The sequence below is a fragment of the Rhinichthys klamathensis genome, unplaced genomic scaffold (assembly GCF_029890125.1).
Source record: "Rhinichthys klamathensis goyatoka isolate OS25496 unplaced genomic scaffold, OSU_Roscu_1.1 h1tg000046l_1, whole genome shotgun sequence".
NCBI classification, from domain to species: domain Eukaryota; kingdom Metazoa; phylum Chordata; class Actinopteri; order Cypriniformes; family Leuciscidae; genus Rhinichthys; species Rhinichthys klamathensis.
The window spans coordinates 2,675,208-2,701,604 of NW_026606593.1; the positions used below are offsets into that span (position 1 = coordinate 2,675,208).

The window sequence follows — 26,397 nt, forward strand, 5'->3', positions numbered from 1 at the left end:
GTAAGTTTACAAAAAAAGTTTAACAGTAAGTAAGTTTTAGACACAGCATTGTCAATTTCGCCAACTAAAGTTCCAAAAAAAAAAAAAAAGCACAGTCCCGTCTTCAACACAGAGTGGTGTTTTGTTCTTGAACATTCAGCTTTTTTGAACGAATCGGGTCAATGATTCATAAATATCATTACAGTATTAATGTTACAGTTGGCACATGTTTGTTTAAAAATTCACCTGGACAGCAAAATGATACACAACAAAGAAAGGCCATCCAAACGGAACACTCATCAAAGGTGTTCTGTTGCACATTCCAGGGTAGAATGTTTCAGTGTTCCAACTGTATTGCAATATACTGTACCTGTGCTAAAATTATACTTTGATGGTAAGCAGGACCTGAAGGTGAACTTCAAACTGAGCCGGGTCTCTATGGACGCCTTAATAAGGATGTTGCCACATGGCCCAGGACACCACATAACTATACTGATAACCATGTCCTGGCAGCCACATCTTTCTGTCCCGGGGCCTTTCGGGTTCGAGTAGCCTCTGTGCAGCTGGTTCACGCCGGAATCATAAAGATTGCAGCAAGTTGCCAACTGTCCAAGAGCTTAACAACGTTGGCCTTGGCCAGTGTGTGGGTGCCATAGAAGGAAGTCATGGCCGAATCAAGACTAACACTGGACCCACTGGCCAAGACTACATCAATAGGAAGCTCTACCTTTCTGCAGGCAGTATGTGATGGGAAGGGCAGATTCCTTAACTTTTTTTGTGGGATATCCAGGTTCTCTCCATGATACAAAAGTCCTGAAGAACAGCAGGATATACAGAGAGGTCTGTATCCTCCACAAGGATTCTTCATTGTGGGGGATGGTGTTTGCCATCATTTTCATCCATACCGGGAGCCAGTCCAAGGGAAGGTACTGGTCCACTTCAACCCCATGCCAAGACACGTTGGTGGGGCCTGCTTTTCAAGTCTCTTTGGTGGACCACACCTTTGACCCAACAGTCATCATCATTCTCCATTATATCGACTGCATCCGGAGACATGAAGCCACTGAAGTTGTTGATGACATTGGCTGTGGGATAGAATGAGTGCACTCTATAATGTCCACTATGGTTTCGGACACCACTACAAATGGCTGTCCTCTCATATACTGAGGGTGTAGGGGGCGGTTTCAGATATACAGTACATACACATGTTCTGATGCACATCCGCCATAGTTGTAGGTCTTTGTACTCACGTTTGTAGTTCTGAACTGATTCCTTCTCCAAAGCGCAATAGTTTGTTGTGGGCAATATCAGCTATTAGAGTGTGCACAGATCCACATTTTTGACAACCTACCAGAAATACTAGACCATCAAGGGGACTTTTGGCATACTCTTTTTAACACACCACGATGTTCTTGTTCTAATCTCATGTAGACTACTATTTAGGATGGACTGATGCACATAAGGATGCAGGGATAGATACGCTCCAGTTTCTTGTTAGTTTTCAGTGTCTTGTACGTTATATATGCAGAAACATATACACATAGACAAATATTGAAAATGGAAAATAGAAACAAAAATTAAAAGTAGATACTAGAAACAGTTTATTAGAAAAGTGGCAATAAAAAAATTCCATCATTTGAGCCTTAAGGAAAAATTACATGTATAAGAAACATGTCAAATTTGCCATTCGCTATTAGGCTGAAGTCTATCCGGACCTATTCTGAATGCAAAGAACATTTTGGTATAGGCCTACAACTAATTTATTTTGTAGCATATTATGTAGACAAGAAACACTAAAGAATCCACATTTTTTTTAACAATGTAATGAGTGCCCAGAACTAAAAAAAGTTCACAAGAGTTAAAAAAACAGAACTAAAAAAAACACAAGAGTTCCATCTAGTGGCAAATTAATGTAAGGACATCACATGTTCCCCTCTTAGTTAAATGAATTATTTCTGTAGTCGAAAACTGTGCATGAAAAGAAATAAAGAGCATCTCATTTGTTATGAATAAACAATTTCACATGTATGTAAATAATACACTAAATGGAATAGTAAATAAATGCAATATTGATAGCAATATAAACATAATGTTATGTGTGTGTGCTGTAAAACTCCACGTCAATTCCTGTGGCTAGTGAACATATTAGCCAAACAGACTCACGTCTCTGACGTTTCTCAAGCAGACCAGAATCAGAAGCCTTTGAATTGCTAGGAAATGAAATGTGAGATAGCCTACTACATGCAGGTTCCCATTAGCGGTCAGTCCAGTATACTGGAAATGATCTGGTACTGGTGGTATACAAAAGGTAGCCTATTGCAAGGGTCAACTTTTATTATACCATTATACAAAAGGTAGCCTATTGCAAGGGTCAACTTTTTTCCCTATAGAGTCAGTGAGCGTGACAATCTCAAACAGCAGTCTCAAAAGGGCACAATGTCTGTTGCCCATTTTTAACAAGGTGCAGAGGGGAAACTAATGGGGCTGGAGTGGCACAGCAAACTGCTCTTATCCAAAGAATGACATAGACTTACAGTAGAGAGCCGCCACTAGTGTGGTATGTATGCAGCCATTCATCTGTTTCGTCAGCGAAAGCTTGCAAACAGTTCACTATAGGCTACTTTATGCATGACTTTTAGCTTTCATATATTATTATTTGTCTCCGATTGATAAATGTAATAAAAGGAGTTTGGTCGTTTAGGATGAAAATGAAGATAATTTTAGGCATTACCAAAAATAGTGGCCTATGTCATAGCATCCCTCTCTCCTTGCCTGAAATGTTTCTTTTCTTTGGACTGGCATGACAACATTTGATAGAAATGCAAATAAATTAAATAAACCCAATGAAAACGAATACATAAGGAAAGCATAACCTTTAAAAAATAGTTGTTTTTATTTAAATAGTAGCCTAATTTATTCAACATCGTTTTTATCCAAAGCTTACAAATGAGTAGCAACAGCGATTCGTCTTAAGGAGGCACTAAGACCATGACTAAGACTCGAGAGCAATACAAAGTAGCTAATTCCAGACGATGTTGGAAACTTGGGGGTAAGTTAAAGCCTAATGAAACATAATATTTTTTTTGGAGGAGGGGGTGGACCGTGCAGTGCTCACGGATGAGATGAGTGTTTTGCTTCTATAGGCTTCTTTAAGTCAGAGTCGGCAGTCCGGATAGGGTTTGGAAGATCATCCCATCACCAGGAAACAGTGAACGAAAACATTCTGGAAAGTGATTTTATGCCTCTGTGTGATTGTACCACGAGGCGACGCTCACACACCGATCGCAGGATTCTGGAGAAGATTAGTAAACGAGGAGGTGTGGGAAGCTGTGGTTGTTTTTGGTTGTTTAACCAGGGCCGTTATTTTCAGTTCTGACTGGCACTTTTTCCTTAGGCCTACTGCGAGTCTTATATTGTCCCATATAAGTTCAAGGCTTCACAAAAAAAATTTGTTAAAAAATTGGATTTCGTTATTAGGCTTTAACGCACCCTTATGGAAGCCGATAATGACTCGTATGGGCCGGTGCATGTCTCAGTGGCGGCTCAGTGCATTATCCCATATGGAGGTTTAAAGGCCAATTAAAAACGGTACAGTTGCTCAACATTCGGATTTCGTTAGCTACCTATAGGCCCAGCCTGATTTCGCCATCTTCAGATCACGACCTGTGTCATACGGGGCATTTCAAGGATGTGTCAGTCGCAGTCCTGTATGTTTGACAGAGGCTGACCTGCTTCCAGACACTTACTCTTTAGTCTTAAAGTTCAACCAATACGGTAATATAAAACTAAATATTTACATTAGGCCTAAGCTATAGCCTACTGGAGCCTATAGCCAGGGGATAACTGCCGGGTCGGTTTTGCCCATATTTTTTTTCTCCAGCATAATTTTTTTTTTCACACTATGGAAATATTATCTAGGCTAATGTAGGACTAAGTGAGGCCTAATGTACAAGTATGCGACTATCAATTAACTTAAAGGTAAAACATCACGGCCTATTTCGTAAAAATGAACACGGAAAGTGGATTTTGTCTGAATATTTTATAGTTCTTAAATTGGTTAATAAATGATTGGGCTAAGTTAGGCCGTTAAGAAAAAAATGGGCAAATCCAACCAAAAGAATCACTTGCATGTAGCTATTTCCTTATTAATCAAGAAAAACATTTCTGAATGGGTAAAATAACTGAATTTTGCAGCTTCTAAACTTTTTGTAGGCTATTAAATGACACTTAGTCGGTCTATTTTTGTTCATCTCAAGACTTGACATTTGCTAACAATTTTTATAGACTGGCTCAATTGCACAAAAATATCTTAAATCGAAGAGATCAGTTTATTTCAGTGACGTCTCGAGCATTTGACAGCCAACGATGGGACACTAAAAACACAAACAAAAAATGAATAGCCTAGGCTACTAATATTAGGCTATTCTTTCACAACACGTTGAAATGTTTTTGAAAGTAATCTAGTTGATTGGTTGCGCATCATTCTCCTCTTCAAAGGGGCGTGTTCTGTTTCTATTGGTCTTCTCAGAAAATGTCGCATTGATCACATTACGAAGACCTAAATATTAAACAAAAAGTAGGCTATTTATTGGTCTTAAACCAAGTTCCGTAAAATAATACCCTAAGACCGAACCAAAGAGTTCTACAAATGTTGCTGTTGTTGCATAGCCTATTATGCACAAAGTTAATGCTCAGCTAACGCACACAAACAAACACCTGCTGGCAGAACATTCGGCTATTTGAGTGAGTGTAGTATAGGCTTTTTAATGATAAAGTAATTAGGCCTAATATATCTAATGATAAAATAACCAATCTGGAAATGAAGGATTGTTTCTAAATCACGTCTTTTTTTAATCTTAGAATGAAATTCACCTCAGGCCTAGCCCAACATTTTTTTTCTTGATATGATAGTGTGTTTTAATGTAGGCCAAGTAAATGAACGGAGTTCGATAATAGGCCTGGCTACTGATTCGGCGGAATAGATGCGCGTAGCCTACTCAGGCAAATTTTAATCTGTTACAAATTCATTTTCATTTCGTTTGTTTCGTAGGCCTATACGTTCTGCTGAGGAGTAATGTAGCCATAGGGATAGAGATTCATATACTTTTTACATACAAATCTTACATTTTCATACTAATCACACCGTAAGCCTATAGCCTATTCGTCCGAAATTGCGATTGGGGTGGTTAATTAGGCTAGTGGTTAATCACATTCACGCGTAAAGCATCTGCTATCCAGTAAGGCCGGTTTATTTAATTATGTATTTATTTATTTTTTAAGATAAGAAAAGGGTTACGAAATATGTATTATCGATTACAAAATAAACAACTATAAAAATTTTATATAGGCTAAACATATGAAGTACAAGTGGTGTGGCTAGTGATTTAGGAAACGGTGAGTGCTATATGTTGCAGAGTGCGCGTGGATTCCGCAACAGGTCACATAATAGGCTGAACAGCTGACTCGAGGCGTGCTGGCAGATGGTTGGTATAAGCCGGGTGGTGGTGGTGGTGGTGTGTGTGTGTGTGTGTGTGTTTGGTGGGGGGGCTCACATTCATTGTTTAGTTATTTGAGCCGCACGCACAGACAATAACCCTATCCAGTAGCAAGAAAAGATGGAAAAGCTTCTTCTTACAGAGAGGAAATGGTCTAAAAAAAACTTTCGAAAAATCTCATTGTTTTGCCCGTCTGCTGCTTTCTACCCGCAGATGTCAGTCGTTCAAACTCATTTGCGATTCGTTTTTTCTTTGTAACCGATACATTTAGGCTACTTAGGCTACATATTTTAAAGATATAGCCTAAATAAATAATCATAACACCCAAACAAACAAATAATTAAAAAAAAGTCATATATGCTTTAGGCTGTTTAATATAGACCTGTAATTCTTGAAATCCATGAGGAAAAAAAAGTCACTGAAATTTCTTTATATTTAATTGTCCAAAGATGTGTCCTGATAGTCATGCAGCGATGTATTTTAGGCTATTCCAACAAACAGTCAGTAACTGCAAGAAGTCTGAAATACGGACCCCTATACATAAAAAAAATGACTTTTTAATTTGGTAAGCGATGTTCTTTGAATATAGTCAGACTGCAAAAACGCCACAAAAAGGGGGACCTTTCAGTTCTCCAAATACGGATTTGCCCCTCCTCCTTTTCGAGCTCTGCAACCCATTCATACAATAGGTCCCAACAGACTCTCGCAGCATCATCACGGTCTTATGGTTTTAAACGGGCTCCATCCCCATCCTCACCAGTTACAGGGTACAGGGCAGAACACGACACCTCTTCAGAGCATCTCGTGGATGTTTTAACTCGTATCCTGAGTGGGTTTATCCGTAGCAGCACATCTGCAGACGTTGTTTGGGAAGTGAATGTTCTTCTCGTAGAACAGGTGAGCGAGTGGACGACTTTGAATGGGTCTCGAAAAAGGATAAACCTACGCCAAGAAAGCAAGTTTCCAACAAAAAAAAAAACTTCCAAAAAAGAACCACGGAGGACATCACGGGCCATTTCGGAGAATCTCGGTCTTCCCAAATCCTCGGGAAATCGTTCAATTGAGTCATCAGGAGAATCTTCCGATTATTTTTGACTGTTTGCTGTAAGCAAGTGCAGTTTTACACAAGAGGGTTACCTTGTCATTCCAATTTTGTGGTAAATGTTTGGGAGTCAAGATCACTCGACAAGAACCATCACCGAGTTGAAAGTGACAACTTTTGAAGAAGAAATGGATTCTGTTCGTTCTTGGGTGCGGAATGTCGGAGTTATTGATGCAAACATAGCGGCACAGAGGTAGGCTATTCTGCATTGATTTTTTACATACAAAAACACCACCTAAACATTTTCTTTATTGACAGTTCTGTCATGAGTGAATTTAGCCTCAAATAACAAGCATAGGCTACTACAAAAAAAAATGTTAAACTGTTTCCAAAAGAACAGAGCACACATATAGGATTAAAAAGATTAAACTGTTAGCCTAAAAACAATTTGCTTGAGTTGTCAAAATGTTTTTCCCCCACGTGCGGTTGTTAGTGTAGCCTATAGTAGGCTAGTATTAGTATGCTAGTAGTAAACGTCGTCAACCACGAACTATCAGTTAACTTTTGTTTTCTATAACTAAAAATGTCTACAGCAACAGGTTGGGCTGTTTTGTGGTTGTGGATGTAAAATGACACCGGAGATTAATAGCTCCAGAGCTCAGTCTTCACTGCTGTTGTAGTTTGAGGTGACAGAGTCACGAGCCGAATGAAAGAGGCAAACAAGATACAATGAAACCCTATTGTAGCCTATTGTAGACTTTAAGATGCTCGAGCACGTCACTTGAACGGCGATTGTTTGTGACGTTCTTGTTTGCTTTTCATTTCTTGCTCATTTCAAGAGTCGCCGACATAGCCTATTCTTTAAGAATAGGCAATGTTTAATCCAGTCGAACTTTGATATGCACAATTGAATAATTTTAGGAATTCAAAATCAAATCATTAAAAGTTGGATGCAGTGGTAATTCAAATTAGGCTAATAATCGATATAGCCTATTACTATTAACGAAAACACACAAATCTACTGATCGCCTTTAAATGTGTATGTTTTGATAAGTCGAAATCTGTATCTGATTTCTTTCATAGCTAAATGTATCGATGTTAACAACTGCCCAGAGCTGCGTTTCCACCAAAACATCAATTCTGCTTTTAAGAAATGCAGACAGCTGTTTGTTGTCAGGTCTATCTAGGACTATAAATAATTTCGTAGTAAATTTGCTTTTTGCTTTCTGTACAGTGTAGCCATGTTGCGCTAAAGACTGTAGCTTCTTTCCAGCTTTTTAAAATTTTACCTGAATTAATTAAAGAAGTCCGTGTGCATAAGTTATATCTTCAAATGATACATTATTAAAACAATCATAATTGTAATAAAAAAAAAATGGCTACATTTGGGTTGTTCATCAAGTGCACACTGTGCCTTTTAAAGACTTTTGATATAGCCCATCTGATATTGCTGCAAACACACATAAAGAAAACAAATTCAACATTTAAAAAAAATGTAGAACTTGTAATCAAATTTGGTGAGAGCATAATAAAAATGAAACAAACATTTTCGAAATTAGGCTTTTATAACACTTTTTTTAATCGTGACAACAATGATCAGAATATGTTATAAAGATTCCGACACTAGCAGACATTTTTAATAGGTGGAATCAGTGGAAATGTAGCTCCAAATGTGAAAGTATTTTTCATTTTGATCTTGTCCGGGACATGCATTAAGAATTGTACTGAGCTTATGTTGAATTTAGTTGATGGTATTATATCAATAGTCAGTTATATGAATTGTGAAAAAATGATGAAATAAACTGTCTGAAATAAACTCTACATCCACAGTGGAGTGGCCTTATCCCGTGCTCACTTTGAAAAACAGCCTCCCTCCAATCTCAGAAAGTCCAACTTCTTCCATTTTGTTCTGGCACTCTATGATCGCAGTGGGCAGCCTGTGGAAGTGGAGAGGACAGCATTTGTGGACTTTGTGGAGCAGGACAAGGTATATTCTATACTATAGCATGTTTCACATGATTGAACATTTCTGGATTTTTAATGATGTTTGCTATGTAGAGTTAAAGCTTGAGCTTTAAGAGAAAACACAAAACCTTATAAAACACACAGGATGTATGGAATATTTAAAAATACAGAACAACTAGAGAAGCCATTCTTGGACACTTATTTTACAACATCAACTCCTTCCTTCCAAATCTTCCTGCTTGTTGATGTCCATTTTTTTCCTTACTTTTCATCCATCCTTGGTAGGCAAGATAGCCTAATGCAGGCTCTCAAACTCAAAAAAATTAGTACCTATTACTGTTTTTTTCTTCACAAGTGGTAATTTTAAAACTCAAACTGATCACACTTGCAAAACACAAGCCATTTTTTTTTGCCAAAACATAATCTCATGCTTTCATTACAGTTGTAGCCTACATATTTTCTTTCCAAGTAATCATTGTTTCACAATGCAATATTTGAACATAATGAGAGCACAAGATCTTCTTTCAATTTCGTTTTAACAGTAAATGCAGTGCAACAATGCAAGATACATGTTTCAAATCACTCTTGTTACTAAATATATTACAGTAATAGTTGTCACATTAGAAAATGCACTTACATTACCTAACTTTATATAGAATCTGTAATGTTTGTAATTGTATCTCTTCATCAAAAGTTGTAATAAATACATGACACAGCCATGAGTTTTACAATAAGTTTGCTTATTATTGCTTAAAACAATAAATGTTTTCACTGTACCCAATGTATACAGTTAAGGGTGACTAACAGTAATTTAGCAGTCTCTACCATGGTAAAGCCATGAGATTTGACTTTTGAAAATGTACCACTTGCTTGTTGTGATTATTAAAAATATATATATTGTTGTGTAGACAATACTCAACCATGAACTCCCGTATTTAAATGTTAATTTTGTGTAGCTTAATCAAAATTCTTTGTCCTTCCCTTGCCTTTCCCTGCTGTTCTTCTAAGGAGCAGACGGGAGAAAAGACCAACAATGGAACTCACTACAAACTCCAGCTCCTCTATAGTAATGGTAAGCTCATCATTTCTCTTCTCATATAGACCTTTATGTCCACGGAGATATTCTGTCTGTTGAGAAATATATATAGCATTCCACATTTTTAGTTTTTGCAGCAAAGAAAAGCCATCATCGTGTGATTTATATTATACATGTACATTATATATTTTAGTTTACCTAACAAAGAAACAACTGATTGTAATAAAGCTGCTATTGCCCAACTCTCTCGTACTATTTGATCCAGTGGCAATGTGGTTCCAAGTTTGTACATTTGTTTCAGAGTGTGACATCAACAAGGTTGGTTTGTTGTTTTTGTTCACAGGTGTTCGCACAGAACAAGACCTATATGCACGTCTCATTGATTCAGTCACTAAACAGGTAAAGCACCAGTTTCTTTGTCTTCTAGCCACTAGAAACTTGTTCTTAGTTTTGCTGTGTGTGTTGATGACCTCTTTTAAACTCTGTTTTACGTTGTTCAGCCCATCTCATATGAAGGACAGAACAAGAATCCAGAAATGTGTCGTGTTCTGCTAACTCATGAGGTCATGTGCAGGTGAGTAAAAAACACAATCAAACCAATATGTGCTATTGTCTGAAAAATGTCTGAAAGAGTGCCGCAAATTTGCTGTACAATGATCCATACTCCAGCCACTTCTAAATCACAATTCTTAAAGGGATACTCCACCCAAAAATGAAAATTCTGTCATAATTTTCTCGCCCTCAAGTTGTTGCAAACCTGTATGAGTTTCTTTCTTCTGCTGAACACAAGGGAAGATATTTTGAAGAACGATTGGAACCAAACAGTTGTTTGGCACCATTGACTTCCATAGTAGAAAAAAATAATACTATGGAAGTCAATGGTGCCAATGTTCCAATCGTTCTTCAAAATATCTTCCTTTGTGTTCAGCAGAAGAAAGAAACTCATACAGGTTTGCAACAACTTGAGGGCGAGAAAATTATGACAGAATTTTCATTTTTGGGTGGAGTATCCCTTTAAAAATATAGGTTCTGGCATCAATGGTTTCATGAGGAACCTTTAACATCCATGTAACATTTCCACTGTGCAAAAGGTTCTTTATAGTGGAAAACAGTTCTTTAGATCATTAAAATGTTACAAAAATGTATCTTTTAAGAACTACTTTGTCTTTAATAGCAGTAGTAGCTTCTGTGTTTGAATCCCTTGGTAGAAATACATCTTCAGGAAACAATACTGAATTTCCAGTCTTCTAACAACCAAAAACATTTCTTGAGTCAGTTTCACTATAAGCCCACAGTGATGTTCATTAAGAGTGTTCACAGAAGATACTAAGGCTACGTTTTGGAAACATCTTTTTTTCTACATCTTGGCCTTCCGTCAATGAGATTGTGTTTTTGTCCTGCGAAAACCTGAGATTTTTGAAGATGCTCTCAGATGTGGATAAATTTGAAAGTGGCGGTTTCACATTGTAGTGTGGTCTGTGAAAACAGAGGTATTTGGAAACGATGGCATGTTTAGTCATTTGACGCATATTGTACTGATCTATGGTTAAATGGCATGTGCCTGGTATGTGCTATTCTCTCTCATAGTTTTGCTAAAAATAAATGTTACTTTCTACAATCATTCCCGCAAAGATGACAGAACATTCACTCGCAACTATATTTTTGCAGAACTCAAAACCCTTACCAATGCATACAAATCACTGCAGGTTCCAGCTGAAACGAACACTAGAGGCAATAACACAGCAACAACTTTTATTTCTTTTCACACACAAAAGAAATATGATTACAGGGGCAGATTGTAATTAATAAAACTTATTTTCGCACAATTCCTTGCACAATACTATGTTATGACCTCAAAACACTTTGACCAAAGTGTATCATTTGTAAACAAATACAGGTGAAACTCGAAAAATTTGAATATCATGCAAAAGTTCTTTTATTTCAGTAATTCAACTTAAAAGGTGAAACTAATATATTAGACTCAATACATGCAAAGTGTGATATTTCAAGCCTTTATTTGTTATAATTTTGATGATTATGGCTTACAGCTTATGAAAACCCCAAATTCAAAATTAGAATATTGTGAAAAGTTTTTCATAGCTATAAGCCATAATCATCAAAATTATAACAAATAAAGGCTTGAAATATCGCACTTTGCATGTAATGAGTCTATATAATATATTAGTTTCACCTTTTAAGTTGAATTACTGAAATTAATGAACTTTTGCACGATATTCGAATTTTTCGAGTTTCACCTGTACATTTTAAGACCATCACTTAACATCACCTGGTACAGCATTGCACTTGCAAAGTACGAGTCCAGTGAAACAAGTCACGATAAAAGAGCTCAAAGACTTGTAGAAGAACACTAAAATTGCATGGTTGCTTTAGTAAATGTGATTTTATCTCACGTTTGACTTATAGTTAAAGTGTTAGTTCACTCAAACATGAAAATTCTGTCATTAATAACAACCTTTATGTTGTTCTAAACCCGTAAGACTTCGGAACACAAATGAAGATCTTTTTGATGAAATCTGAGAGTTTTCTCTCCCTCCATTGACAGATACGCAACTACCACTTTGACGCTTCAAAAAGAGATCGTAAAACTAATCCATATGAATTGAGCGGTTTAGTCAAAATATTCTGAAGAGAAACGGTCGCTTTATATGATTAATTTTCATTTTCGGGTGAACTATCCCTTTAACTATCCCGTTGTTTTCAAACGCAATAGAGCGTTAACCTTCACCCTCACTCACCGCACATTTAATTTGCGAGCTGCTGTGATACGTACAACAACCAACATAATAAAACCTTGCCTTAAAACATAATAAAAGATTCACGTTCGTCTGTTTCAGATAAAACCGAAAAAACTCGTTTAGCGTCACTTGACTTTTCACTTTAAAAAAAGTGTTGCGAAACGTGCACGACACAACGTAATGTCATTTTTGCATGTATGTCGCCACAGGCACGTTTTCTCAATGAGCCTGGGTTTGGAACAAGCACAAGCACAATGTCCAAGAGAGTATATGGTAGCTGGACTGAGAGAAAAAGGAACAGCAAGTGTCACAGGAGACAGAAGAGACAGGGGGTGTGCAGTGACCTCAGGCTTCAGGACAGCATTAGGGAGGGCAGAAGGGGACTCAGAATTGGCTCTGCCCCCATTGTGTAGCCAGCAGATGCCCGAGTGGGCGCTCACAGCTGGTTAATAACAGAGCTGATGGGGAAGGGGGTGCAGAGGGCAGGCCACACAGCTGGGGAGTGACTCTGTCTGACGGGGGGGACTGTGAGGAGAAAGCATATAGGCAGATGGCCAGGGGTGGGGGGCACTTTTGTTATGCTGGTGGCGTGGTGCATGGGGTGGGGGGATTGTGTGTGTGTTTGTGGTGGGGGGGGGGGGGGGGCAGGAGGTCCACCGACGGTGTGTGTGTGTGTCTGATAGGGTCGGGTTTGTGTGTGTATGCTTTAGAAGCAGGGATTGAGCTTGATCATTCACAATCAATGTGACAGATTGCTGGCCTGCCTTTTTTTTCTGAGTCTTAATTGTACTGGTCTTATGGAGCAAGTTTTAATAATTCATTATGTTCTCTTTTCCCGTACAAAGTCGCTGCTGTGAGAAAAAAAGCTGCGGCAATCGCAACGAGACACCATCCGATCCTGTCATCATTGACAGGTAAGTCCAGTTACACAACTTTTCTAGTTCCCTACACACAAGTTTGAGTGATTTATATGTTCACACAGTATGTTTTGCCTCGATTTTGTGCAGGCTGTGTTATTAAAGGGAAGGAAAACCTGGGAAACTCAACTCAAGGGTCCTATGAGTCCTAAGACTGGCATACTAAAACTAGGGCCAAACTGACCAATAAAGTCTCTTTGGGACAAGTTTAGTAAAGTAAAGAATATAAGTAATTTGAATTTTAGCTATACGCTCTCTCTAAATTATAAATGCTATAAGTGCATGTTAGGTCAAATATGGACAAACCCAACCGTTGGTTTACATTTTTAAATTTAATTTTGAAACCCAACGGTTGGTTTGTACATATTTGACCCAAACATGGGTTGAAACAACCCAGCACTTATAATTTAGAGTATAGTGATTTGGGGTTTAAGAATGAACACATCTGTCCTTCTTTATTCATTTTCTCATTGCGCAGAAAGGATCAGTTTCTTACATATTTTCTCCTTTCTCTACTCACTACATAAATACAACACTTATATGCTAAATCACTCTTTGTCCCACAACTTGATCACCCCTAAGCTATCTTTCAAAGATATATGGATAATATAGTTTCCCTTATTTTCAGATATCCCTCTTTACCTCTCTCTCCCTTTTCAAGCTAACAGTGTTTGTAAAGCGTCTCTGAGGATCTGCTCTGTCTTTCTCACGTCGAGAGTGGAAAGTTGTCTCATAGAGTTTCCCAGAATTCCTTAGCACCACAGCTGTTTTTATAGTTTTCTCTGTGATTCTCTCTCTCTCTCTCTCTCTCTCTCTCTCTCTCTCTCTCTCTCTCTCTCTCTCTCTCTCTCTCTCTCTCTCTCTCTCTCTCTCTCTCTCTCTCTCTCTCTCTCTCTCTCTCTCTCTCTCTCTCTCTCTCTCTCTCTCTCTCTCTCTCTCTCTCTCTGTCATATCTGTTCCTTCTATCTCTTTAATTCTCCAAACAAGGTCAGACTTACCCAGAGTTTTAATAAAATGAAGGGTTTAGACAGCCATGTTTGGTATTGACAGCTTTTTTTCTTTTTTTTTTCTTTTTTAAAGCTGTAGCTTATATATTGCCTCATTAGTGCATTATGATACTTCTCATATTTGGCTGCTCAAACAAACTGGTTGGCTTTTTTATGCATTGTGTACCATTTAGAAAATTGTGAATGCCTGTTGTGGATATAAGTAGTGCTACATCATTGATAGATTCGTACTTTGAAAGACCAAGGGAAATTTGAATATGAGAGTTAACAAAGATATTTAATATATTCATAGTCAAGTATTTTTTCGATAGCAGATTTTTCTAGTTTTAATACCCTTCACTCTCTCGTTTTCTATGCCACCTACATCCTTTCCCCCTAATATTGATATAATTAGTCGGCTCATCAGGACACCTCCCCGATGCATGTGGGAATTGGGATCCCAAAGCACCTTCACCCCCCTCGTTTTTTAATCTGTGTCCGTTTTGTTTGGACCTGCTGCTCAGTCTGTCTGTCTCTCCACCCCCTTTCTGCCTCCACAACTAATCCAGTTATTAGCAGAAGGGGAGAGAATAGCTCTCAGCTGATGCTGAAGGAGGCTTTTGTCACATTATGATCCCCACATCTTCCCTTGGCTCTTCTTGCTGCCAGAGATCATGGCCTAGCTTTTAATCATTACCTGTCCATTTCTTATATTAAACATGAGTTTTTGCACATTGAAACCTTCATTAGTTTGTTTGTATAATTGTAAGTCTTATCATTGTGCATATTGATTGAAAGACCAGCTTAGTCAATCCAACAGTCCATGACTGATCAATACACACATGTGCTTTGGACACATACTTTAATCGTGTGGATGAAAGCCACTGTTTTAAAAATGTCTCATGCAAATTGGGAATAGTGATAATATGTAAATGAACATTTTGGTTGGCATATGTTGACCACGAGGTGTGTGTGCGTGTACCACTGATCTTGATTTACATATTCGTCCATCAGGGACATCTGGTGCTATCATTATTTATAAAAACAATATATAGATTAAGTACATTTTTTTAATTGTAAAAAGGGTTGAGTTAATGTATGGGTTTAAGTTCAGAGTATCGATGATTAGTTGTATGGAAATAAGGACTTTGGTATTTAATTTAAGTTTGTGTGTGTGTGTGTGTGTGGCCTGGTAGACCCTACATTATGGGGACATAGATTGCAATATCCAAAATCCTTGTCCTTGTGGGGACATTTTTTGGTCCCCATGAGGAAAACAGCTTATATCATACTAAGTGATGTTTTTTGAAAATATAAAAATGCCTATTTCTATGTAAAGTGTTTGTGTGTGTGTGTGTGTGTGTACCTACTTAACCATATTTCGGGGACAAATTTGTACCCAGAATTGAGTTAAACATGACAACATTACGTTTGTAAAAACAGTATAAAAGGAAATAACGTTTGTAAAAATGCAGAAAGTTTTCAGTTAGGGTTAGGATTATGGTGTAGGTTAGGGTTAGGTTTTAAAACATTATAAAACTATATATAAAAACAACATAAGTCTATGCAATGTCCCCATTTAGATAGCTAAGTAAAGGTGTGTGTGTGTTTGTGTAAAAGTGTCCATATATTTTCAGTTGTTTTTAGTGTTGTTCATAACATGCCTTAATTGGATTAGGAAAAGTTTGGCAAAGTGGAAGCACTAATTATGTTTGGCTTCATAAGAAGAGAAAGATTCCTAGAAAGTCCTGGTATATATCCTGCTATATCTTTTAAGCTTTGTAGTAAATGTACAGCTGGACTAACAGCTTGAGACTCAGCAAGTCACTACCACACAGGTTCAATAAATGGACGCATACGATTAGTGAGGGATGAAAAGAACTGTTGAAAAGAAGGAGAGGGTTGAATAGGGATCAATCCCATGGTGGGTTTTGTGGGTTTTCAATCTATATAGGTTAAAACAAACAAAATAATCAATATGGTATAATCGCATCAATGTAATAAGGCTACCGCAAGAATAAGGCTGATGGATTGGTATGCATGTTTATTTGTTTGTCTTTTATCATAAATCTGTTTCCAAATGTTGTCTTGGTAATTGCTGAAAAAGTTAGTAGTTTGTAAAATCTATCTTGGATGTAGTTATAAATGCAGGTCCTCTATTCTCAGTTACCTTTGATAAAATGGTTATTGTATTCTCAAATTTAAGAGCCATAGAAGCAATCCAAGGACGTGCACTTGAATACAAACTTGGGGCTGTTGTTTTAAAGACTGGTCTGACATAGCATTTGATTCGCTTCCTTAGGTCTATCTACAATGAGTGCTCTGGGAAAAAAGAAAAAGAGAAAAAAATCACAGTAATAGGAATGGTACCATCTGTCCCCTCTTACTTTGCTAATCAAACCCAGGGGAGTGCAAAACTATTGGATCAATATAGAAAGACAATTATCTGTTCCTGAAGGGAAAATGTTCTGTAACAGCACCAACAAAGAGTGCGCACTATAAGACAAGTGAAGGGATGGCAGAACAAAACATAATAGCATTTCTTTGAGCATAATACAACTTTCAACATGAGTTATACTACCAAGTACCAACAGGTATATTTGGAATCTGAGTGGTGAGATAAAATTAACAATCAAACGAGAATATTATAAAACACTTTTTATGTCATTTTAATTTGAATAATTATAATTGTTTCTGCTTTGAAACATATACACTTGCCTTGCAAAAGTATTCAAGCCCCTTCATTTTTTCATATTTTGTTATGTTAAAATGCTCTCTTATTTATTTTTGTGACTCCTTTTTTAATATATTTAAAAATTATAACTATATACAAAGCCCAAGACCTGCCCAGGATCATAACTATCAACAAAACAAAATAATACCCATAATAACCAAAATAAAATACAGAACTTAAAATCTCAATAGGTCGGATAGAGTGTCAATGAGGTCTAACCAAAACACTTTAAATCATTTTTAACGATTTTCAAAAGCCCTGGTTTCATCCCTGAATCATCTTTGAAATTTGAGGTCTCTGAGTCCATCTGCTTTCAATTCAATTGATCAGGCATGATTTGGAAAGGTGATTCCTGTCACCGCAGTGGTGCTGAAATATAATGTCCATAACTAATCCATAGCAAATGTGTACACATGCAGACAGGAGTGAGAGCAGGGAGGAACCGTGTTGGAGGAGGAGAAGAGACTGACAGGGCTCACAGCAGGCCTGCTGGGAAGCTGTCAATGGCCCTATCAGCCCTGACCCGAGTCCTGACAGATTCATCACACACTATATATAGTCCACGTTGTCTGATCTCTCACAAATGCACGTCTATGAGATCAGTACTGTAAACTAATTCGGGGCATCTGTCCTTATGAATTTATCCTTAATCCTGCAGTATATACAAAAAGCAGGAATGCATTACTGTGGAGAAAGTGGGATTATGTTGAGGCATATGGAATTTACCATGGAGGATGAGATCTTCTGGATCTCCTCCAGATTACACACACACACACACACACACACACACACACACACACACACACACACACACACACACACACACACACAAACAAACAAACAAACAGAGGGGCCAGACTAGCACCAGGGGGCATCATTAACTCATTAGTGAAATTTAAGACCTCACAAACACACACACACACACTCGTCTCATTATGACTTGGTGGCAAGGCTGCTGATTAAGCATTATCTCTAATATCAGTGGGGCAAAAATGACTTTCAAAAGTATGAATTTTTTCAAGCATTTATATTTCGGTCTGTTTTTGCGGCATGCTTTTGCTTCCTGCTTCCCTCTGAAAACTCACATCAAGCTGTTCTGTTTGAGACATTCGGTAAAGTGAGTGCTGGCATTCTCCATTCTACCCCCCTCCCAAACAAACACACACACACACACACACACTCCCAATTTGGAAACAGATGTTGTTTGTCAGATCCCATCATTACTGGCTAATTAAGCAGACATCTTTCCCTTCTCTTCTCCTATCTGCCACTCTTGTATTCATGCAGATTATCCTGCCTTTGTTTCCCCACAAAGATGAAGGCTTGTGCAGAAATGTATTTTTTGTTTTTGGATTGGTTAAATAAATTTGTGCTTACATAGACATACTCAAGGAAGCACTGAGCATTATAACACACACACGTTTTGTTTTCATGTTTTATGGGGACTCTCCATAGACGTAATTGTGTGTGTGTGTGTGTGTGTGTGTGCGCATAGACATTCTCTGAGTATGTCTTTAAGCGCAGACAGAAACAAAAACATGCAAGTCAACTAATTAGGTGGTCAGTGAAAGAGTTACTAGAGCTTGGGACCATAATGACTAAAAAACAAACAGCTGTTACAATGTTATATGAATAAAAAATATCGTGCAGTTTCTAAGTCACTTAACAAATAAGCAAATTTGTGACATTACTACATACTCTGTTGTATAAAAAGTCATATTTCCTTGCTGCAATTGAAGCACAAAACATGCTCTTTGTAATATTCTCAGAATATGCTGGGAAAACATGATTCGACAGGATTTGAGCATCTTGCTATCATTAAAGGAGAAGAGATATGAAATTCATGTGAATTTTCTCAATTGTTATCACTTAAATTGTCATGCTTATAATATATTAAATATATAACTTATAAGTGTTTTATTTTTTTTAGAAAAATACAAAATAGAAGCTCTGGTTACACTGTACTGATTGTCCACTTTAGTCATTCTACTAACTATAAGTAACTTTGCAACTACATGTCAACTAGCAGTCATTAGTAGGCTGTCTGCTTAAAGGGATAGCCAATTCTGTCATTTACTCACCCTCAAGTTGTTCCAAACCTCTGTGAGTTTCTTTCTTCTGCTGAATACAAAATAATATATTTTGAAGAATGTTGATGACAGTAGCCATTGACTAACATAGTAGGAAAAAAATACTGGTTAGTGGTTACCAAAAATATAATAAACTGGTTACCGACAAAATATCTTCTAAATGATGACAAAATGTAAATTTTTGGGTGAACTATCCCTTTAATATCTGCTAACACTTTATTTTGATGCTTCCTCTACAGACATTAATTTGAGCCGGATCCTGGTCCGGAAAATGTCCGATTTTGGATTTTTTGCATTTAGGCATTTGTTTTTAAAGTGTATAACATGGTGACAGTGCATGTGTGTGAGAATGTCAGGGCAGCGAGTGCAGGTTTATACAGATGTATTTTGTTTTGCTATTGGCCCTAAACGTATTTTTGACCAATCAGCTTTCTTAAGTTCAAAATCATTCTCATTGTTTGGTGTTTCTTGCTGCTTTTTGTTTTGCAGAAAGTTTGGAGAGAGTGCATAGGCCTAAACTTGACGAATTATTCCAATAAAAATAAGTTAACATCACCAAAATGTCAAAAAGACAGTCAAGCATATTATCATTGTTCATATCCGTGAGTAAAGCTGAGGGTGTTTCTCATCTCGAGAAGATGGATCTAGTCTGTTCCCCTGGACAATTCAGCTGATAGTCATCGGGATAGTGAAAGAAACTTGTGAATGATACTTTATAGTTATACTTTTACGTCACAACACAGAATTATTCATTTACAAATTAAGCACTGACTATATGTTACTTTACAAGTACATGTCAACTAACCCTTCTAACCCACAGTCTACTAATAATCTAATGAAAGTTAGTTGACATGTAGTTGCAGAGTTACTTTATTTTAAGGTGACGCTGTTACATTATACTTACTCAAATAAGTTCTAAGTAATACGAATTAACTACATGTACTGTGGTTTGGTTTAGGGTTAGTTACTTGTAATTATGCATACTTTACTGTTTAGTAATGTACACGTCACCTTCAAATAAAGTGTTACCGAAAGTGAACCATCAAAATAAAGTGTTATTGAAGCTCTCACAAGCGTAATGTGATGACAGAATATTTAGAGCAGTTGGTAACTGACTGAAAGAAAAAATCTTTGTAAAGCCAAGAGTCCTGAAACAAGATGTTGGTTGGTTGCTTTTATTTTCCTTAGTTGTGGGAGCAAGTGTGAAAGGTCCCGGTGTGGTATGTGGTGATGGAGGTATTGATTTTTAGAGCCTCTATGTGTGCCCTGTTAGTGGGGTCAGAGGTTGGGAACGTGCCCTGTTAACCCCACGACCAGTCTGGCCCCAAAGTCTGCCATGGGATTTTGGGAGCCCAGAGTATTTATGACCAGCCCTAGCTAACCTCTGCTACCCTAAACCCCTCAGAGGCTTCCCCACAATCCTCACCTATTCAAGACTAGACTTTACTGGGATTTTTGTTGTTGTTTTGTTTGCCGATGATGAATATAACACGTAGGATATCAGTACGTCAATGTCTGATACTTCATCTCTAATGAACAGTTGGTTCATTTCAAAGAATTTGGGTTTGATATAATGTTGTTGTGATGAGTGGCTGTACTCACACACACATGTGGCATACAGTCGTTGATGTATTGATGCCGAAACTTTTCAGCATGTCAGTGTTTCGATGCTGCACATCTGGTTTCCTAATTTTCCTTCCCCCACTCCCTCGATGTCATGACACTGTTTTGTTATTCTAAGACGGGATGGGAGGGAGCTGAGATGGACAAGAGGAAATACTGATGAGTGATGGTTCTGCATCTAACATATCAAGTCTCTTTCTCATCCTTTGTTTTGTGTCTGTGGCAATGGGCATTAGTGCTATTCAAATGATAAATATATAACTTATATTCAGTTTATTCTGAAGTGTATAATAATACCAACTTACAACCATCCAGAAAACAGTTATTGTTTGAGTTAATACACATCTTATCAAGAAATTGCAGGTTTAGTTTCAAAACGGTAGAAATGTAACATTTGGAAATACCTACTTATCTTTAATGTTACTTTTTATTATAGTGATTGTAAAATAATAATAACTTCCACCAATTAAGTATGAAATTACTGAACGTACAGGTGACCAAAATGTTATACAAATCAAAACTATCCAATATTTGAGCTTTTTCTGGACATTAATTCAACCCACTTCATGAGACACATTATGTATTATCTTACATAATCATTTAAAACCGTAAAAATTCTTCTGATTAATAATAAAAATGATTAGGTTTGGTTTTGTAAAAAAAAAAATCATTCACACTATTCACACATTTGGAATCATTTAGATTATTTAATGTTTTTTAAATAAGTCTCTTATGCTCACCATGGCTGCATTTATTTAATCCAGTATAAACGGTAATATTGCAAAATATTATTAACATTTCAAATAATTGTTTTCTGTTTGAATATATTGTAAAATGTAATTTGTTCCTGTGATCAAAGTTGAATTTTCAGCATCATTACTCCAGTCTCCAGTGTCACATGATCCTTCAGAAATCATTCTTATATGCTGCTCAAAAATATTTCAGATTTTTATCAATGTCGAACACAGTTTTTGCTGCTTAATATATTTTTGTGGAAACTAAAAAGTTTTGGGTACGAAATTATTTTAATGTTCGCCGTGATCATAGGCTACTTGTCAAAGGTTTAATAGACATAGCCAAATCACTTTAGGGATGAGATCGCGTGGATGCTTGAATCGAGACGATTAATCGTGCAGCTCTATAGTGGCGTACGAATTGAATTGCGCGAATTCATATGATTTTTCAAAAAAAGTCACCAGGAAGGACCACCCCTAACCCCTAAACTCACCCATCATCACTGGGGTCTAAACAAATCTTACACAAATATACAAGTGAGGTAATCCTAGTACACATTTTTATGAATTAGTCACCTCGTAAAATACTTACTGTGAGATCGCGTTGGTGAAGAAGACCTTACTCTAAATATCTAAATATCACAGCTGTGCAAAACGTGATTATTAAACTTTTCCTTATGACACAACAGAGATGGAGGGATGTTGTGCTGAAGTTGCAAGGTTTTCCAGGAGTCCTAATTAATTATGCAAGATGGGTCTAATTATGATGCAGTGAATGGATACATGGCAGAAGGTGCAAGGCAGCGAGGCTTAGAGATTTGCATCCTAAGTGGGTGGGGGAGTGACTAATGCATGTTAATGTGTGCCTGGCCGATGTGCTTTCATTTGCCTGCTTGCAGCTGTGCTCTATGATTTCATGAAGGACTAAAAAGTTTATCATAGTTAAAGTGAAAAGAATAGTACGCTAGGCACGAAACAGCACGCAAGACCTTGACAAGTGTGTTGTAAGATAAGAACGAGGGAGAGGGTTGGAGGACAGTGGATCAGATGCAGTGTTTATAGTAAAAAAGGCTAGATCAAATGGTAAACTATAGTTGGTCAGTCTTAGTTCAACTGTATCCACATGTTTTTTGGGACAAAAACAGCTGGAGCCCTTTTTTTTTTCTTTTTTCTTTTGTAAGTTGTTATTGCTTAGCCTTGCCAAATCGTTATGGAATGAACATTTTACATACATACAGGGGCATAAAAGTACTTAAGGGAAATTATACTTAAGGGAAAAGAGGGTCAAAGCATTTTCCAGATCATTTAGGTCTGCTTCATGATGACCTGTGACATATGTACTTTGTACTTTGAAGGTCTTAATAAGTTTAAATGTAGTAATGAAGTGCAATTAGTAATTTACAGCTCTAGACACATGTTCTCACATCATCTCACAAATAACACATTTGTAGCTTGTTTTGGATTTTTGGGGGATTTAATCCTCATGTTCGGGTCATTTTTACTCCAGGATGATTTCTTTTTCCCGATGTTATCGCATTGAACTAAAACATACTGACTTTACTCACACAGTGTATAATAACTTATAATTGAATAATTGAAAATATAATTGAATTTTTTTTAATCTTTTTTTTTATATATACTTGTGGTGGACCAGGTCAAAAATGAACACCCTACAAAAATAATTGCTGATGCATGTTATTACCAAATATTAGACTCAATCTTTTTATCAACTTGTTTTCTTTCATTGAGTACATTTCTTTTGAGAACTGATGGATCGTAGGCATCACTGATCTGAGCTTATACACCCCAGTTTTTGAATGAAAAAAATTCACCTCAAAAAGACTGAGATGCATCAGCTCCGACCAATCAGGCCTACCAGTTCCAAAAAGAAATACAAAACTTGTATATTTTTGTATTTCGAACCCTAAAATATGAACCCTAACTATTATTCTTCTGTCAATTCTACAAAATGGTAGAGTGAGAGACAGAGGATAACTTTTGCTTGTGGACTTTACGTTGACTTTGCATTGGAGTACAAAATATGCATCATAGAGAAGTAAACAAAAAATGTCTTTAAAATAAAACACTGAAATGTAGCAATGTTGCCATGAACTGCACAGGACCAACATAAAATACTCCCTTTTAAAAGTGGATATACAGTACCTATTTTTACTTATTTTATAAGAAAGCGACAAACAATTCACTTCCGGGATTGAAGTCTCTCCATCTACAGTAAGGCCTCTTCTTCTAGCTTGGTTTACTGGTTTACAGCTTGGTTGTTGTTTGTTTCCCACAGATTTTTCTTGAAGTTTTTCCTGAAGTGCAATCAAAATTGTCTGAAAACCGCAGGGAACCCCCGAGACATGAGGAGATTTCAGGTATGGATCATTTTATATGTATTTGCAAAATGCTAAAATGTTCTGTTGTCACAGTGAATTCATTCCTTTTTGCCGAGTTAAAGGATTAGTTCACTTTTAAAAAAACTTTTGCTGATAATTTACTCACCCCCATGTCATCCAATATGTCCATGTCTTTCTTTCTTCAGTCGAAAAGAAATTAAGGTTTTTGATGAAAACATTCCAGGATTTTTCTCCATATAATGCACTTTACTGGGCACCAAACGGTCCAAGGTCCAAAAGACAGTTTCCGTGCAAACTGTTCAAAGGGCTTTAAACAATTCCAGACGATGAATAAGGGTCTTATCAAGCGAAATGATCGCTCATTTAAAAAATAACAAAGTTTAAGTTTTATAAGCTCAAATGCTCGCCTTGCTCTGTTCTGTGTGACTCTCCTGTTCGAACTCGTTCATCAAAATGAACGAATCTTTTTCCGAGTCAATTCGTTCATTTCGTTCGTTAAATGAACCAAATGACTCGAAAAAAGATTTGTTCATTTTGATGAACGAGTTCGAACAGGAGAGTCACGAACGTGCATCACAGAATAGAGCAAGGCGAGCATTTGAGCTTATAAAACTTAAACTTTGTTATTTTTTAAATGAGCGATCATTTCGCTTGATAAGACCCTTATTCATCGTCTGGAATTGTTTAAAGCCCTTTGAACAGTTTGCACTGAAACTGTCTTTTGGACCTTGGACCGTTTGGTGCCCAGCAAAGTGCATTATATGGAGAAAAATCCTGGAATGTTTTCATCAAAAACCTTAATTTCTTTTCGACTGAAGAAAGAAAGACATGGACATCTTGGATGACATGGGGGTGAGTAAATTATCAGCAAAAGGTTTTTTAAAAGTGAACTAATCCTTTAATTATTTTCTCTACACTACTAAAAATCATATTCTTAATCAGCATCTTTGTTTTATAACCAGTAAAAATATCCAAACATCCTTAGAGCAAGATATATACATTACAAGGAAATTTGCACAAGATAAAGTAAGGATTTGACAGAGAATGCATGTTGAATGTAAGATTGTAAGGATGACTCGCTTGCTTTAGTCCTCAGATGTAAGTCGCTTTGGATAAAAGCGTCTGCTAAATGACTAAATGTAAATTGTAAGACAACACAGGCAAAAAAAAAAAAAAAAGAGAAGCAATTGACAAAAGTCTGCAAATCGAAGAACGCATTATTATGTCTCTCGGGTACATTTATCTTGTTTTAAAGATATATATACTGGAAAATAAGACAAATATTCCGATGTAAGAATAGGTTTTGTTTGCAGTCTAGTGGTGGATAAACTGAGATTGTGAGTTTAATATCTCATGAGAAAAATCCGGAAAGTAGTAGAAGGGATCATGAGGAAGGTGCTTCAGGAAGTTGTCAGGATTTGAGTGATGGGCTCCAGATGGAGGAGGTCAGGTTATGTGACCCAGGAAGTGTTCACTGGGGACCTCCTGCTTTACTTCCTCACACTTGTCTTTCACTACTGGAGCTGCTATCTGACATTTCATCCCTCACTCTTCATTTCCCTGCTGTCCTTCCTTATTCATTTTTTTGGAGTGAGAATTGTTTTCCAGCATCCCTCTTATCTATTCCTCTTATGTGTTGTCACATTGTTTTATTGTCTTCTTCAACTCTACAATGACAATCTTTTGTACATGCGTGAGCACTAGGGCTGCACGATACATCGAAATTCGCCTTTGACTAAGCCACACCCTAGAATGTAGATTGACCAATCACAGCGCAGCCGAGAACGAGCTCCCACAGAGGTCCGACACTTTTTCACAGCGCTCCATTGACTTTAACACAGGCGTCTCATATTTTTGGTCTCGGCAGGCTATTACCGTCGTAGTTTTATCAAAAATATGGTTGAACGTTGTGCCTGGGGCATTTGTAACACAGATACGCGTTTCCCAGAGAGGTTGGAGGGGGGTGTGCGTTTTTTTCCCTTCCCAAAACCGAAGTCAAATCCTAATCCGAAGTCAAGTCTAGCACACGCTGCTAATAAATACAACGTTATACTCGCGTAGTCCGTTTGCTTTGTAATAACGATTATAGAAGTGAATAGAGACCTACCCAGCTTTGCATGAACAGTGTTGCTCCTTGATATTGTTAGTCCCAGCCTCCGTCTCGATTAGTAGGATATGCGGTGGTTCATTTTTTGACTGTGACCGGTTTGCTTTGGCCTCTATTTGGATGCTTTGTTGTTCCTTGCGTTTCACCTGTATGTCGTGAATATAGCCTTCGACCGTATATTGCAGCCCTTTTTGCCTACTTCTATCGGACACTTTATTTGCTGCTTTATAAAAGTTTGATAAAATTTCAGCAGGACGAGCTGTCACAGCATAAGCCATGTTGATACCAGAGCCCAGATGAAGTTTGTTTGTCGGACGTAGCAACAGTAACTAAGGGGGGCGGGGCTTAGCCAAAGGCGAATTAAATCAACATCGCAATATGGCTTAGTGCGACTGTCAAGTTGCGCAGGGTGCTAATTAATTAAAAATATATAAGGGCTACCGGTTATAAAGTGAAGCGATGCATCTATACACCTGATATAATGAGATGCATGCGTGGAAATGAACACAGTGCCGAGCTTCAATCTGAAACCAGAAGCCCATGTTTTTATTTGCCAGCAACTCGTCTAAATAA

At 37.3% G+C, this 26,397-nt stretch overlaps 1 protein-coding gene across 3 annotated transcripts in view; it reads left to right on the forward strand.

Moving 5' to 3' along the window:
- Nucleotides 1–6,593: 6,593 nt before the first annotated feature.
- ebf2 (EBF transcription factor 2) overlaps nt 6,594–26,397 on the forward strand; it is a 38,649-nt gene continuing 18,845 nt past the window's right edge. For 2 of the 3 annotated variants that reach the window (XM_056247367.1, XM_056247369.1), the window contains exons 1-7: nt 6,594–6,769; nt 8,347–8,503; nt 9,490–9,553; nt 9,861–9,916; nt 10,018–10,091; nt 13,119–13,187; nt 23,654–23,735. In XM_056247367.1, coding sequence (XP_056103342.1) covers nt 6,636–6,769; nt 8,347–8,503; nt 9,490–9,553; nt 9,861–9,916; nt 10,018–10,091; nt 13,119–13,187; nt 23,654–23,735 — 636 coding nt within the window. In that variant the 5' untranslated portion in view covers nt 6,594–6,635. The remainder of the gene's footprint in view (nt 6,770–8,346; nt 8,504–9,489; nt 9,554–9,860; nt 9,917–10,017; nt 10,092–13,118; nt 13,188–23,653; nt 23,736–26,397) is intronic. The other variant, XM_056247368.1, reaches the window with a different exon arrangement.